We start from the raw sequence: 17215 nt of genomic DNA on the forward strand, positions 1-17215 counted from the left end.
AAGGAGAGAAAATGACATATTCATCCTTGTCTACAAATTACTAAAAACAATGGTTGAATATTATGCAACATGCCTCTAAATCACTTTACTTTCTACAATTTTGTTATTTATAAGTAACATTGGATAAAATCTGTCCTCCTTCTTACCAGGATATAGTATAATAAATAAAGTACCATGGGCCCTGGCCGGTTGGCTCAGCGGTAGAGCGTCAGCCTAGCGTGCGGAGGACCCGGGTTCGATTCCCGGCCAGGGCACACAGGAGAAGCGCCCATTTGCTTCTCCACCCCTCCGCCGCGCCTTCCTCTCTGTCTCTCTCTTCCCCTCCCGCAGCCAAGGCTCCATTGGAGCAAAGATGGCCCGGCCGCTGGGGATGGCTCTGTGGCCTCTGCCCCAGGCGCTAGAGTGGCTCTGGTCGCAACATGGCGACGCCCAGGATGGGCAGAGCATCGCCCCCTGGTGGGCAGAGCCTCGCCCCTGGTGGGCGTGCCAGGTGGATCCCGGTCGGGCGCATGCGGGAGTCTGTCTGACTGTCTCTCCCTGTTTCCAGCTTCAGAAAAATGCAAAAAAAAAAAAAAAAAAGAAAGAAAAAAAAAAAATAAATAAAAAAATAAAGTACCATGCCAAAAATCTCATCTAATTCATAAGCTACACCTACCAGTAAGGAACAAGAATTGTGTTTCATACGTGAAACTTGCCTGTTACCTGCTTTACTACCTATGGAATCCCAGCCTCACAAGTAGTAAAGGTGTCAATGATCACTGGCAAACCTGGGGACCTCAAAGAAAGAGGCAGAGGTCAATTGGTTGACTGCTGGTTCCTGAACTTGGAAAATAAGCTGATAAAGGAGAGGTACAGGAATAAAAATCCAAACCAAAAACAAACAAACAAAAAAACAAAAAAAAACCCCCACTTCTGGCACATAAAGTAAACTACAAGCCAAGATTTACAAATCTCAAGACAGAAGTTACCTTTTAGTGTATGATTCTAGTTTTTCTAACCATACAAAAAGACGTACATACCTATGTAAGTAAAACAAAGCATTAAATTAATAATGCTGAATCACAAAATTTCTAAGCAAATTATCCGTGGTCAGATCTCTGTCCTTCCGGCCACAGACCTGACCACAAGAAGGAACTGTAGGACGAGCTGACTGTGCCCTGCATCCTTTCCAATAAAGGGGCACAACACATCCCACAGGAGGAGAAGAAAAACAAACAAGAAACACTACACTCTGAGACAAACCAAAAATAATAGTGTCACTGAAACACAAAATCTTTGAGCATTTCCTGTAAGCTAGAGAATATCTAATAAACCAACTCTATTCCTGACTTCTGTGAAGCTGACATCTGAAAATGTCTTAATCTGGCAGACGTCCTAATCATTTGAGAAAATTGTTGTTTTCTACTCCAGATAGACTAATTGTAAACTTAGTAACCTTAACAATTCTATGGGTTTCTCTCCTTTACTTATAGAGCTGTTGTGTTTCTTCCTTGCTGAGCCAATACTTCTGAAATCTGATTTACGGACTTCTTTTCCTTTTTTTTTTTTTTTTTTTGTATTTCTCTGAAGCCGGAAACGGGGAGAGACAGTCAGACAGACTCCCGCGTGCGCCCGACCGGGATCCACCCGGCACGCCCACCAGGGGGCGACGCTCTGCCCACCAGGGGGCGATGCTCTGCCCCTCCAGGGCATCGCTCTGTCGCGACCAGAGCCACTCTAGCGCCTGGGGCAGAGGCCAAGGAGCCATCCCCAGCGCCCGGGCCATCTTTGCTCCAATGGAGCCTCGGCTGCAGGAGGGGAAGAGAGAGACGGAGGGGAAGAGAGACAGAGAGGAAGGAGAGGGGGAGGGGTGGAGAAGCAGATGGGCGCTTCTCCTGTGTGCCCTGGCTGGGAATTGAACCCAGGACTTCTGCACGCCAGGCCGACGCTCTACCACTGAGCCAACCGGCCAGGGCCAACTTCTTTTCCTTTCTAAATGCTTTTGTTTCTGACTTCCTTTCACAAGGCAAAAGGAACAAAGTCCAGGAACCATATCAGATGTATATCTGATCTACTACATCCCTCCTGCTGGTTTACATAACCAGGCTTACTTGTTCAGCTCCCCAAGAAGCATATGCAACTCTGAAACACACACACTATGAGAACACACTATAGCTTTCCTTCAAAAGAGAACGCCTCCTCCCAAACACAGACTGATGCTCCCATACACAGCTCCCGACTTCCCCATCAGGGCACCACTCACCTTGACAGAATTGTCTTGACTGGAGGTAGCAAGAATGTGCTCGCTGTCTGGGTGCCAGTCCAGGCCATGGATTTTGGAGAGGTGGGCTGCTAGATACTCCACTGCTATACTGGGTTTCTGCAAAGAATCAGCACTGAGTGTTGGCAGTTAAGAAAAAACTCATTAAGTGTCTACCAGGAGACAGTCTGCTGGGTGCTGAGTGGGGACACAAAAATACTACAGATATTGTCTCTATTTTTAAGAAACCACTGTTTTGCTTACAACAAACAACACTTGCCCAACTCTCCTTCACACATGCTCTGTATATGGCCTGGGAGCCTAATTCTTTTCTGCTCAGATATGAAATTGTAGGTGCTTTTCCCCATTAGTATTACAGTCTGCAATTCTTGCTCCCCTTCTTCACAATCACCCAATAGGACCTGTAATGTCCAAACAGATCCAACCTCAATCCTGAGGCTAAAACTATCAATCTTAATGTGACAAGACCCCGAAAGAGAATGAACACACATCTCAAAAGAAAATAATACACAATTAATAAACATATACAAAATGAACTCAAAAGGAAAACTCAAAAAAATACATTAAAAGATTTTTAAGCTATTAAATTAGAAGACATCTGTAAATAATACTCAATGCAGTGAGCCTGTATTTATCACTGCTATTGTACCTACAAAATATCACAGCCTTTTTAGAAAAAAACTTGACAATTGTTATCAAGGGACTTAAAATTTTCCTTTCTTAAGGGGATATTCCAAATTCACAAAACCTTTACATACAAAAGATGTTCAAACAATACAAACAGTAAGTGGGGAATAATTTAAAACTTTTTTTTTCCCCCAAAGTTAGAAGCGGGGAGGCAGTCATACTCCTGCATGTGTCCGACCGGGATCTACCAGGCATGCCCACCAGGGGGCGATGGTCTGCCCATCTGGGGCATTGCTCCGCTCCAATAGGAGCCATTCTAGCACCTGAGGCGGAGGCCATGGAGCCATTCGTCCTCAACACCAGGGCCAACTTTGCTCCAATGGAGCCTTGGTTGCAGGAGGGGAAGAGAGAGATAGAGAAGAAGGAGAGGGGAAAGGGTGGAGAAGCAGATGGGTGCTTCTCCTGCGTGCCCTGACCAGAAATCGAATCCGGGACTTCCACACACCTGGCTCTACCGCTGAGCCAACTGGCCAGGGCCAGTTTTAAATTTTAAATAAATTATAGTACAGCTATCTGATACAATATGATGCAGCCATTAAAATTTATACTTAGAGATTATAATATGAGAAAAATGCATCTTGTAATGTCAAATAAAAAAGTATTTGTAACGATGTATATTAAATGATAAACCACAGTAAAAAAAAAAGCAGAAGAAAGTAAAATACAAAATGTTACTTAGCATTTGTTAACTATGAATTTTATTTCCCCTTTAATATTTGCTACAAAAAGCATGTATCACTTCCATAATTAGCATTAGTCTATGAGGTTACAAGTGCAGTCTCCAGAACCAGCCTCCTTAAGTGAAAATCCTGGCAACAAACTGTGCCTCAGTTTACTCATCTGTAGAATAGAGATAAAAATAGTACCTACTTTAAAGACTGGTTATAAAGAGAAATAGATCAATTCACACAAAGTTCTCAGAACAATGCCTGCACATAGTAAATGCTTAGTAAACATTAGTATCAGTCACACATGAGCCTGAATAAAACCCAGTGTTACCGCTGATATTGTACTGTTTCAAGTCTATGAGGCTTGCTGCCTCCAGTGTTGGTTTTTTTTGTTTTTGTTTTTGTATTTTTCTGAAGTTGGAAACAGGGAGGCAGTCAGACAGACTCCCACATACGCCCGACCGGGATCCACCCAGCATACCCACCAGGGGGCAATGCTCTGCCCATCTGGGGCGTTGCTCTGTTGTGGCCAGAGCCATTCTAGCGCCTGAGGCAGAGGCCATAGAGCCATCCTCAGCGCCTGGGCCAACCTTGCTCCAGTGGAGCCTTGGCTGCGGGAGGGGAAGAAAGAGATAGAGAGGAAGGAGAGGGGGAGGGGTAGAGAAGCAGATGGGCGCTTCTCCTGTGTGCCCTGGCCGGGAATCGAACCCGGGACTCCTGCATGCCAGGCCAATGCTCTACCACTGAGCCAACCAGCCAGGGCCTCCAGTGTTGTTTTGACACTACAAAGTGCCACAGAAGTAAAACCAAAGAGTTTTACAATCTGTCTGAGTAGAGGTCCTAAAGTATTAACAGCAAAAAATAAAGTTAAAACCCTTTAAACAAAATAGATAAAAGGCTTGCTGAGGGAAGTCAGGGTTATTAGTGGACCAACCAGAAGACCAGGAAGGAACAGTTTGGTAGTATGTACAAGAGAAGGAACACAGGTATTGTTTTGGAAAACAGGTACTGACAGAGTTCCTGGGGAAATGTCAAATTGTTTATTTTGCCTATGGCTCTGAAAATCGTCTATAACAAATAATTCTGCACTACAATTAACCACACATATTAATTTAAACCACTTACTATACTTAAATGCTGTGCTAGTGACAAGAGTAACAAAATCAATCACCAATTTAAGAAATAAAGTGGCCTGAAGAATGGCTATTACCAGACTGGATTAAAGAGACAAAAACTAGCACAGGGAAGATGCGCCTGTCCAACCTCTGCTTCTAAAATTACCTGCACACCTAACAGGAACCTAAGGCAGAAAGCTTCAGCCAGCCCACCGCTTCCCCAGCAGGTGCTGGCACCCAGTCCAGCAGACCCCAATGCTGTTTCACTTCCCTCTCCACTCCACAACTGTAAGACCCTATTCCCTGCTAGGAGTGGGAGGGAGCTGGGCAGCCAGAAGCAAAACTGAGACTTTCCAGTCAACACTCCAGTTGGGACAGCCCTGGTTAAGTTTCAGGAAAACTCAAAGTAGATGCTTCCCACACAGGCAGAGGGTTTTCAGCCTCAGGTTTCAAAGAGCAGGAAGCGGGACTCAGAACCCAGATCTTACAGAACCCAACTGCTCTATGCATTATTACCCAGTCGTCTGGCAGTTAGATGAGGAGGAGGCCCTTTTCCTGTGCCATTACTGTCACTGATGACAACATACCAAACGTCCAACATACTTTCCATTACAGCCGCAGTCTAGAACCTCGCACCTTTCATGCCTGTCAGTTACACGAGCTGCTGTGGAGAGAATACATGGTCTGGAGGCTCTTTAGAAGCTGATGGGACAGCTAGGCTCCTAAGGGAAGATTCGTGCAACTGAGTACCCCACACCTCAGTGATTTTTACCCGAGGTATTCAGGGTGGTCTATGTCCTCCTAGGGCAACTAACTAGTTTTCACTTTGCAATCTGGGGCAGCTGACCATCCTAGAATAGTGTCTGGTCCCCTAGGCTTGACCTCCTCAATGATACACTCACTATTATTATCCTCTCTACTTTGAAGGTAAGGAAAAGGAAGCTTAGACAAGTTTAGTGGCTCACCCGATATCATACTTAGGAGGCTGCAAAATGGGTCTTTAACTTTGGTCTGGCCAAGTTCACTTTCTCAATCCCTGATCATAATGCCTCACATCCCTAGCTTCCTTCAACACCAGTTTGATCAGGAAGCAAATGTCATCTGGTACTGTGATCCTCAAAGGGCAACTGACCATTCTCTCTGCACAGGGCACCCTGGACTCCCAAGAAGCCCTGCTGCTCACAATATCCTCTTCATACCCTCTGAGAGGGATTAAAGGACGGCCAGGGGGAAGAGAAATTACTCACCCGTTTGTCCCATATCCGTACATCCCCGTCGTGACTGGTGGCAAGGCAATTAGCATTTTTTTTATTCCATTTGACCTGAGAGGCACCCGCTGCAAAGAAAAATCAACACCTTCAGAACCAGAGGGCAGCACATTCAGGGGAGCTGGATAATGAGTTCTGGTTGAAATAAGCACAGAACTCTTCAAGTTTCTACAACTGCACCAACTATACCAGAAAGAGAAAATAAAACCAAAGAAAAAAATAAATGAATTAAAGAACATATGGAACAGGATCAGAGTCACCTAATTGAGAAAATAACTTCACTTGGAAAAAAAATATGTTACCTCTGAGCAGCATCAGCAGGAAAAAGTACTTTCTTTCTTTCTATTTTTTTTTTTAAGCTGAGAGGAGGGGAGACAGTAAGACAGACTCTGGTGCCCCAACTGGGATCCACTTGGCAACCTTGTCTGGGGCCAATGCTTGAGTACCAAGCTATTTTTAGCACCTGAGGCCAATGTGCTCCCATGGAGCTATCTTTAGCATGTGGGGCCATGCTCAAACCAATCAAGCCACTGACTGTGGGAGGGGAACAGGGTAAGAGAGGGAAGGGGTGAGAAGTTGATGGTTGTTTCTCCTGCGTGCCCTGACCAGGAATTGAACCCAGGATGTCCATATGCCAGGCCGACGTTCTATCCACTGAGCCACTGGCCAGGGCCAGAAAACACAGTTTGTAAGAGAACAGAAGTTGAACATGGCTCTGTTGGCTGCTAATTGATTCATCTCACAACCTGGCTCTTCATCATCTCCAATGACCACGTCTGCACTCCCAACCAGAAGAGCCTCGGCTCAATGCCTACTAACTTCTCCATCTTTTTTGTTGTTGTTGAGGGATAGTCTTGAAAACCAAAGCCTGCAGCTGAAGCTCTGATGAAAAATAAGCCTTAGGATTGCCCAATTCTGCCCTCAGAGGGTATGTGCACCCCCTCCGCCTCCCCAATAGTGGTTAGACATGGCCACTGGCCCTGCATTGAGTCAGGGAAAGGGAACATTCAGGCAATGTGCAGACTCAGGCCTTTCCCACTCTGCAAATACAAAGAACAACAATGACTAAAGAGCTACTACTTAAGGGGCACATTGTAAGATAGCAGAAAAGGCTGAGAGATGGGGAAACTATAACATAATATAGCTCTTACAGCTGACTCTTTAAAATAATCGAGTTAAGTTAAATGAGAACTAAATGATCCTCCCTCTCATCTCTTCTTGTTCTTGCTCAGCTAACACATGTTATTTCTGCTTTGAAATCTCTCCCTTTCGGTGGGTATTTATGGTTGCGGACACCATAGTAGTTCCAGGGCTTTGGAGAGCAACCTGATCCAAGAAGTCTGAACAGCACAATAGAGAAAGCAAGGACTCAGAATCTAACAGGAAACAGAGGGAAGGCCCAGGACTTATCCCTGCTTGGTTTTGGTTGAGGGTATTTGTTTGTTTTACTTTTTCCCTTGAGATACAGGGAATCTTAAGTCATTTAAAAAGAAGTGGTGGAGACCCCTGAAAATGAAGAAAGGGAGTGTATTACTTAGTAGATCCAGTTTTGGGGGGTTTTCTGTTTTTTGCAAGAAGGCATATCAGCTAGAGAATGAGCAAGAAGAGCCTGCTCCATCTCCTCATGACAGTTACTTGAAAAGTTTCAAGAAAATACTTTTCCCAGTGGGAGATCCTTCAGACCAAAAAGCCTCCCAGAGATTCTGGGAACACTGTAATTCCATCTGCTCTCCTAGGATTGTGACACCAGAATCAAACAGAGGTCCCAGACTATAAGAGTTCCCAGACACAGAGAACACTCTGGAGCACACATGAACGTGTTCTCACTGAACCTCTCTCTACCCCGAAGGCATGACCAGTGTGTTCCCAGAGCTGGAGACCACAGCCGTGGGAGCGGCAGCATCCAGGACTGGGCCACTCGGACAGTGGTGGATGGGGCAGCTAATAAAGGGCTATAAGCTCTCAAGTGCCTCTTTTTTCCCAGAGCAGCTTTGCCGCCACTGAGAAACTCGCTTAGGTACAAAAATGAAAGAAGTCTCCTACTTCTATTTTTTAGAAGGACCTATAACAAAACAAAGCAATTTGAACAATAAGCCTGAAAAAAAAAGGAACTGTCTTTACTGTCTTTGTTTTTAGGGTCCTCTATAACCAATCTAACTTAGAAACCTGTTAAGTAAAAATTATACAGTCAGAGGAAAGTGAGTGAGGCATTTACAGACCATTTATATTTCTGCTCAGTTAGTCCTCTGCAACCATGTCTGTGACCCTTCTGTGTCTGAGACCGCGAGTGCCAAAAAGGGGGGTGGGGGCACCAGATAAACAGAATTGTTAAGCCCTTAGCACAGAGGCACTGGTGCTTGACTCCTAAATCCATGTAACAAACATTTACGGAGCATCCCTCTGGTCATGCTGACCGTGGTCCATAGCACTGAAGCAGAGATGTTGTCCCTAACCTCATTCAGTCTTTAGATGATGAGTGTCGGGGCACAGAAGGAAAGAGAAGAATCAGGTAATCTTTTCTGGAACAAATATCAAATGGGAATTCAAATGTAATAGGAAGATACAAAGAAGCAAGCAGGATTTAAGAGACAGATAATACATGTTTTTATCAAGGATGCCAAGATATAACACTGATGATCGGCCTTCATCCCTGTAAGATAAATCAGTTCTACACCCAAGTTTGACTCTCTGGAACTAGTGGGAACACTCCATTAAGAGCCTTAGTGCAGAATCCCAAGTATAATCCATTCCAATAGAGCGATGAGAACAGGAAGATCAGCCCTCGCCAGGTAGCTCAGTTGATTAGAACTTCCTCCTGATACACCAAGGATGCAAGTTTGATCCCCGGTCAGGGCACATACAAGAATCAGGGCACATACAGGAACAGATGCTCCTGTCTTTCTCCTGCTCTCTCCTTCTCCTCTCTAAATTCAGCAAAATAAACATTAAAAATAAGTAAAGAAAACAGGTAGATCAGAAAGTAATTTCAAAGACTCAGTGCATCCATATTAAGTAACACCTTGAGAACACAATCAGCATCATCTACATCAGGCATCCCCAAACTGCGGCCCCCTGAGGCCATTTATCCGGCCCCCACCACACTTCCGGAAAGGGCACCTCTTTCATTGGTGGTCAGTAAGAGGAGCACTGTATGTGGCGGCCCTCCAACAGTCTGAGGGACAGTGAACTGGCCCCCTATGTAAAACGTTTGGGGACCTCTGATCTAGATTGTGGGGAAACCACAGGACAAATAAGCTGGTTTCTTCAATAAATAAATTGCAGAAAAAGAAAAAACAAAACAAAAAAGGAGAGTGAAAAGAACCCCACTGATTAAAAAAAATGAGAAATATATCAACCACTTCCAAGTGTGGACTGCATTTGGGATTTGATTCAAATAATTGTTTAAAGAGAGAGAGATATTGTGGAAATTTGAATACTGTTTAAATGTATTACGATAATAAAGAGCTACTGATAATATTTTTAGGTGTGTTAATAGTACTATAATTATGTTTTTTTAAAGGATTCTTCTCTTGTAAAAAAACTACTTACTGAAATATTTGTTGATGAAATGACGGAATACCTGAAATTTGCTGCAAAATAATGACAAAGAGGATGAGGGGCAGTGGGGGACAGTGGGTAGAGAGAGATGAAATAAGATTGGCAGCATGTTGACGACTGTTGATGCTGGATGATGAACACAAGGAACTTCAATTTCTTCTATTTTTATTTACATTTGAAATTTTCCACAAAGAGTTTAAAACAAATTCATTTGGTTCTTGTCCTTGCATTCTGAAATAAGTTCCTGACCACAATTCAACAGTACTGACTCTAAGAGCAGCCTGAAGCAAGCCCTTCGCAATGCGGGACTGACCATTCCACCCAGCCGTGACGGAACAGGGGGCATGGGGCAGCTGGTGTGAGGGAAAGAATGGAAGGAACAGAACAACGAAAGGCCAGGGGAGGATACACTCACCTACAGCAGACAGTGCAATGGTAGGTTTCCTTGTGTCTCTGAAATATAAAAGTCAGAAATCAAATTCCCAATTCGTATGCCACCATCCACCTGGTGCTTTTCACCCTCTGCATGCATTTCTTCATTTTCCTTTCAGTAGGTACTTGGAGTCATTTAGGAATGTGGGGGCCTTAAAAATAGTGTAAAGAGCCTGACCAGGCGGTGGCGCAGTGGATGGAGCGTTGGACTGGGATGCAGAGGACCCAGGTTCGAGACCCCAAGGTCGCTAGCTTGAGCGCGGGCTCATCTGGTTTGAGCAAAAGCTCACCAGCTTGGACCCAAGGTCACTGGCTCAAGCAAGGGGTTACTCGGTCTGCTGAAGGCCTGCGGTCAAGGGACATGTGAGAAAGCAGTCAATGAACAACTAAGGTGTTGCAATAAAAAACTGATGATTGATGCTTCTCATCTCTCTCCGTTCCTGTCTGTCTGTCTCTATCTATCCCTCTCTCTGACTCTCTCTCTGTCTCTGTAACAAATAAAAAATAAATAAAATAAATTTAAAAAAAAAAAAGTGTAAAGAGAAGCTTGTTTCCCTCTGGGTAGATGAACTTTGTAAGTCACATCAATCGAGGCTGAGTCTGAATTGCAAATCATACAGCTGTATCCACAGATAATGAATTAAATGATTCAGCATGGCCTCAGCCCATGTAGAGCAGAAAAAGACAAAAGAAAGCCCTGGCCGGTTGGCTCAGCAGTAGAGTGTCGGCCTGGCGTGCAGGGGACCCGGGTTCGATTCCCGGCCAGGGCACACAGGAGAAGCGCCCATCTGCTTCTCCACCCCCACCCCCTCCTTCCTCTCTGTCTCTCTCTTCCCCTCCCGCAGCCAAGGCTCCATTGGAGCAAAGATGGCCTGGGCGCTGAGGATGGCTCTATGGCCTCCGCCTAAGGCACTAGAATGGCTCCGGTTGCAACGGAGCAACACCCCAGATGGGCAGAGCATCGCCCCCTGGTGGGCATGCCAGGTGGATCCCAGTTGGGCACATATAGGAAGGAGTCTGTCTGGTTGCCTCTCTGCTTCTAACTTCAGAAAAATACAGGGGAAAAAAAAAACCTACTCTGCACATTCACAATAGACAAGAGATAGAAACAACCCGTGTCCACAGCCTAATTAGTGGACTTAAAAAAATGTGTTCTCTACGTACAATGAAATATTATTAAGCCTTAAAAAGAAAAAAAATGCACCTGACCAAATGGTGGCGCAGTGGATAGAGCGTCGAACTGGGATGCTGAGGACCCAGGTTCGAGACCCCGAGGTCGCGAGCTTGAGCGCGGGTTCATCTGGTTTGAGCAAAGCTCACCAGCTTGGACCCAAGGTCGCTGGCTCCAGCAAGGGGTTACTCAGTCTGCTGAAGGCCCGCGGTCAAGGCACATATGAGAAAGCAATCAATGAACTAAGGTGTCGCAATGCGCAACAAAAAACTAATGAGGCCCTGGCCGGTTGGCTCAGTGGTAGAGCATTGGCCTGGCGTGAAGTCCCAGGTTCGATTCCCAGCCAGGGCACACAGGAGAAGCACCCATCTGCTTCTCCACCCCTCCCCCTCTCCTTCCTCTCTGTCTCTCTCTTCCCCTCCCGCAGCCGAGGCTCCATTGGAGCAAAGATGGCCCGGGTGCTGGGGATGGCTCCTCGGCCTCTGCCCCAGGCACTGGAGTGGCTCTGATCGCAACAGAGCGACGCCCCAGAGGGGCAGAGCATCACCCCCTGGTGGGCATGCTGGGTGGATCCCGGTCAGGCACATGCGGGAGTCTGTCTGTCTCTCCCCGTTTCCAGCTTCAGAAAAATACAAAAAAAAAAAAAAAACAACTAATGATTGATGCTTCTCATCTCTCCGTTCCTGTCTGTCTGTCCCTGTCTATCCCTCTGTCTGACTCTGTCTCTGTTAAAAAAAAAAAAAAGAAAGAAAATCCTGTCACATGCTGCAACATGGATGAACTCTGCAGATATTACACTGTCAAATAAGTTATCAAAAGAGGACAAATAGTGTGTGATTCCACTTACATGAGGTCCCTAGAGTAGTCAAATTCATAGAGACAGAAAGTGGAGTGGTGGTTGCCAGGGGCTGAGGGGAGGGAGAAATGGGAAGTTGTTGAATGAGTACAAAGTTTTAGCTTTGCACAACAAAAAAGTTCTGGAGATCTATTGCACAACAATGTAAATGTACTTAACACTATTGATTGTATACTCAAAAATGGTGCCCTGGCCGGTTGACTCAGCGGTAGAGCGTTGGCCTGGAGTGTGGAAGTCCTGAGTTCGATTCCCAGTCAGGGCACACAGGAGAAGCACCCATCTACTTCTCCACCCCTCCCCCTCTCCTTCCTCTCTGTCTCTCTCTTCCCCTCCTGAAGTCAAGGCTCAACTGGAGCAAAGTTGGACCAGGTGCTGGGGATGGCTCCATGGCCTCTGCAGCAGGGGCTAGCATGGCTCCGGCCACAACAGAGCAACGCCCCAGATGGGCAGAGCATCGCCCCCTGGTGGGCATGCCGGAGTCTGTCTGACTGCCTCCCCACTTCTAACTTCGGAAAAATACAAAAAAAGAAAAAACTGGTGAAGATGGTAAATTTAATGTTTTGTTTTATAATCATAATTAAAAAAAAAAGAAGATAAAACTACTTCTGGATACAACAGGGAATCTCTTGGAGAGGTAAACAACAGATCATGTAGCTATTATGCCTTTTAATCTTTCTTACTTGATATCCCAAATGTAGATGTAGGTGTCCACAGAGCTGGTAACTAGGAGATCTGGTTCAAACACCGCCCAGTCCAAGTCACTGGGAACAGAGAAATAAATAGAACAATGCAGGGACAAAATTTTAGGGTCTGGTTCCAAAGCAATAACAGATTTAGTCTCTAATGGCTTCAAAAAGTCACTGTTAATGGACCTCTTCACAGTTTAGTCTGGGAGTCTCCAAAGTTTTGGGGAATGAACAATACTTAACTGAGCTCTGAAAGAAACTGTCACTTCCAGTTATATTTCACTTACTCCCAAAAAAGAAATGCAGTATTTCAACTTAAAATACACACACGTGTGTGCACACACATGCACATGAAGGCACAAACACTAAAGATAAAACAAAGGAAAAATTTTGACTTTTCATGTTCTAAATCAGACTCACCCACAGGTATGCTGAGTGAACCTAACATCTCTTAAAGAAGTGGCAAACTAACTGCCATGTTGCCACACAGCTTTCAAGGAGGACAAGCAGGCCTCTGGTCCCCCTACTCGTGTCCTTACTCCCAGAAAGGCAGTGACCACATGAACAGTGAGCGCAGGCTGGGGGCCAGCCTTTCCCATCACGTCCCAGGTCACTTCACCGCTCCTGCACTCCCTGCTGCTACTTCCCAGAACAAGTTTTCCCCAGCCAGAAACAGGGACCCAGGGGAAGGGTGGATCAAGGAACACTCCAGAAGCCAACTGGAAAGTCCTGAGTCAAAGGCAACTGTGTATCTGCATAATGGACGGTGATGCAGGCGCTCCACGCGGCGACTCACAGTTGCCACAGGAAGAGCAAAAGGCTGCTCCCCGATGTCTCTACTTCCGGGCACCGCCGACTGTGCCTGAGGGATTCCGTTGGCACTTCTCCCTTCCACAGCAAAGATCAGCTCTAATCCTTACTCTGTACCTGTCTAAGTATTTTCTGGGATCGGGGTTAATACTACATGGATGATGGTTCATAAATACCTATTGTTCTTTGCTGTGAAAGCCATCATCTCAGTATAAGCTGACAAACTAACAGCCACCCAGGACTAGCACAACACCGAGAGTCAAGCTGTGGGAGGAGGTAGGTGTTTTCATTTCACTTCCCAAAGGACCATGGCAAGGAGAGTTAGTCCAGGGAGCCGTGCAGGGCTGGTACCTACCTGATCACACGAGTATGGCCTTGTAAGGTTGTGCCAACTTCCCCACTGCCATCTTTCCACTTATACAGGTCGACCCGTTGATTACTCTGAAAAGAAACAAAGGAAAGAAGGCAGCAGGTAGTACATCAGAATATATGCTCTCACCCCAATCTGCTTAAGGCTAGAAAGGGAAGCCATGCAGAAAACAACTTGTATGGCAAAGATCTCACAGGTTGAGCATGTGAGTGATAGGTAACGGGATGTCCTCAGACCACCGGAGGAACCTCCTCCCCATCCGACAGTCCCACACCCAGCTCTCTCCAGCTGCTGTCACACCACACTTTTTAGCGTACTCTTCCCATTACCAAGTGCCTGGAGTCTATTTACCATACCTTAAAACACAGATGCACAGGAAAGAAAACAGAAATACCACCCAAAGGGTGTCCTAGAGGCAAAATTACACAACATTCCTTAAAATAGGCCTATGACAAATTTCTTAGACTTAAACAGAAGGCCATAGAGAAAATGGGCCAGAAGAAACAAAGGCTACAATAGGAAAAAAAGAAGAAAAAAAGGCTACAATAGGAAAAAAAGAAGAAACAAAGGCTACAATAGGAAAAAAAGAAGAAAAAACGGCTTAGACAAAACTATATTTCACTTAAACAAAGGTTCCTTAACTATCATGAGTTTATGAAACACACTGAAAATAAATAAAGGTTGGTAACAGGCTGTTTAATAATTCCTGAACTTATATACATACGACTGATTTTCATTTTCATTCAGTCAGATACATATATAACATTTTGAGATTCTTATCCTGAAATGCCTGATTCCAATTTTAAATCAGTAAGATTCCTGTGAAAAGATTAGAATTCAAAATAGCTTCCAATAGGACAAGGTGTGAAAAGAAATTCCCTTCATTTTATAATATTCCCCACCATTTCCAAAAGGTCTGCTAGTGCCAGTCTATGAACTAGGCACCTTAACAAGCCTGTCCCCTGCTCTTCACCACTGCACTGCACACTGGGTGTTATCACCCATGTCTCACATAGGAGAGACACCTGAAACTCAATCAACTGAGGCTCAAACAGAAAAAAAACCAATAAATTGAACTTCATTAAAATTAAAACTTTTATGTTATCAAAGGACATTACCAAAAAAGTTAAAAGACAATCTGTAGAACTAGTGAAAATATTTGTAAACCATACATCTGATGAGAGTCTAGACCAGGGGTCTCAAACGGGCCGCACGCGGCCCGCCGAACAATTTTGTGCAGCCCGCAGACTAATCCACAAAGTTCAAAATATTTTGGATAAAATTAAGTAAGCCTAGGGGCCTACTTGCATTTTTCATTTCTCTAGCATCCTAGCTAGATATTAGCTTAGTTAACAGCAGTTGTGATGCGAACTACAGTTTCTGGTCGTTTTGTGACACTGAGTAAACTGCATGTACGATCGTGCTTGTTGTACTGATTTTTTTTTTGTTTTCAACTGCAGTGAGAAAAGTGTTGCGTAACAGTTGCCTTTTGTAGACCTAGTGCGGCCCGCCTAATGGCTGTGATCTTGCTCTGCGGCCCACATGCTGAGTTGAGTTTGAGACCCCTGGTCTAGACTAAAGCATATAAAGACGTTTTGCAACTCAAAGCCTGACCTGTGGTGACGCAGTGGATAAAGTGTTGACCTGGAATAAGACACAAATGCGAAGCAACTACTACAAGTTGATGCTTCCCACTCCTCGCCCCCCTTTCTCTCTCTCTTTCTCCTCTCTCAAAAATCAATAAATAAAATATTTAAAAATATATTTTAAAAAAAGAAGTATTATATAACTCAAAGCAAAAAGACAAACAACCCAATGTAAAAATGGACACAGAATTGGAAGAGACATTAAAAAAAAGAAAAAGACACAGAAATGGCCAACAGGGGCATAAAAAGATGCTCAACATCATTAGTCATTAGGAAAACGCAAAAAAAAAAAATTTCACAGTGAGATACCACTTTATACCCACTGGGATGGCTATAATTTAAAATAACTATTTTTTTTTTTTTTTTTTTTTACAAAGACAGAGACAGAGTCAGAGAGAGGAATAAGTAGGGACAGACAAACAGGAACAGAGAGAGACAAGAAGCATCAATCATCAGTTTTTCGTTGCGACACCTTAGTTGTTCACTGATTGCTTTCTCATATGTGCCCTGACCATGGGCCTTCAGCAGACCGAGTAATCCCTTGCTCAAGCCAGCGACCCTGGGTCCAAGCTGGTGAGCTTTGCTCAAACCAGATGAGCCCGTGCTCAAGCTGGTGACCTCGGTGTCTCAAACCTGGGTCATCTGCATCCCAATACGACACTCTATCCACTGCGCCACTGCCTGGTCAGGCTAAAATAACTTTTAAAGTAGAACAGGAAATAAATTTTGATGACAGTGTAGAGAAAATGGAACCCTTGTGCAATGCTAGTGGGACTGCAGAATAGTTCAGCCACTGTAGAAAAGTTTCAAAGGTCTTCAAAAGTTAAACACAGCCTGACCTGTGGTGACGCAGTGGATAAAGTGTCAACCTGGAAACGCTGAGGTTGCTGGTTCAAAACCCTGGGCTTGCCTGGTCAAGGCACATATGGGAGTTGATGCTTTCTGCTCCTCCCCCCTTCTCTCTCTCTCTCTCTCTCTCTCTCTCTCTCCCCTCTCTATAATGAATAAATAAAATCTTTATAAAAAAAAATTAAAAAAAAAAAAGTTAAACACAGACTATTATAAGACCCTGCGAGCCCACTCCTAGGTATATGCCAAAAGAACTGAAAACATGTACTCAAAAAAAGTACAGGTAGATCGATCCTTTTGTGATTCATAAGCATGATAACTGGGTGTTCATGCTCTTATGTGACATGTGCCTCCCTCAAACTTTGTTACGACATCAACACATTACCCGTTTGATGTGACAAGAAATAAGTACATGTATACTCATGTTTGTATCAGCACTATTCAAAAAAGCCAGCCCAAGTGTCCATCAGTGGACAAATGGATAAACAAAATGAGCTCTTTCCATACAGTAGAATATTATTCAGCCATAAAAAGGAGTGAAGTACTGATGTAACTTGGATAAAAAAGCCAGTCACAGCCTGACCAGGCGGTGGCGCAGTGAATAGAGCGTCAGACTGGGATGTGGAGGACCCAGGATCGAGACCCCGAGGTCGCCAGCTTGAGCATGGGCTCATCCGGTTTGAGCAAAAAGCTCACCAGCTTGGACTCAAGGTCACTGGCTTGAGCAAGGGGTTACTCGGTCTGCTGAAGGCCCACGGTCAAGGCACATATGAGAAAGCAATCAATAAACTACTAAAGTGTCGCAACAAAAAACTGATGATTGATGCTTCTCGTCTCTC

General features: G+C 44.7%; 1 protein-coding gene and 1 non-coding gene across 3 annotated transcripts in view; one reads left to right on the plus strand and one right to left on the minus strand.

Moving 5' to 3' along the window:
• Positions 1-17215, minus strand: part of WDR59 (WD repeat domain 59) — a 96426-nt gene that overhangs the window by 57179 nt on the left and 22032 nt on the right. For both annotated transcript variants that reach the window (XM_066349416.1, XM_066349414.1), the window contains exons 4-8: positions 13867-13952; positions 12696-12776; positions 9972-10009; positions 5978-6066; positions 2243-2359 (exon numbers count right to left, since the gene is read on the minus strand). In XM_066349416.1, the coding sequence (XP_066205513.1) occupies positions 2243-2359; positions 5978-6066; positions 9972-10009; positions 12696-12776; positions 13867-13952 (411 nt within the window). The remainder of the gene's footprint in view (positions 1-2242; positions 2360-5977; positions 6067-9971; positions 10010-12695; positions 12777-13866; positions 13953-17215) is intronic.
• On the plus strand, positions 16668-16771 carry LOC136381685 (small nucleolar RNA U13). The gene has a single exon (XR_010747160.1). It is a non-coding gene; the product is annotated as a small nucleolar RNA U13 (small nucleolar RNA).

This window comes from Saccopteryx leptura, chromosome 9 (assembly GCF_036850995.1).
Source record: "Saccopteryx leptura isolate mSacLep1 chromosome 9, mSacLep1_pri_phased_curated, whole genome shotgun sequence".
In the NCBI taxonomy this organism is placed as follows: domain Eukaryota; kingdom Metazoa; phylum Chordata; class Mammalia; order Chiroptera; family Emballonuridae; genus Saccopteryx; species Saccopteryx leptura.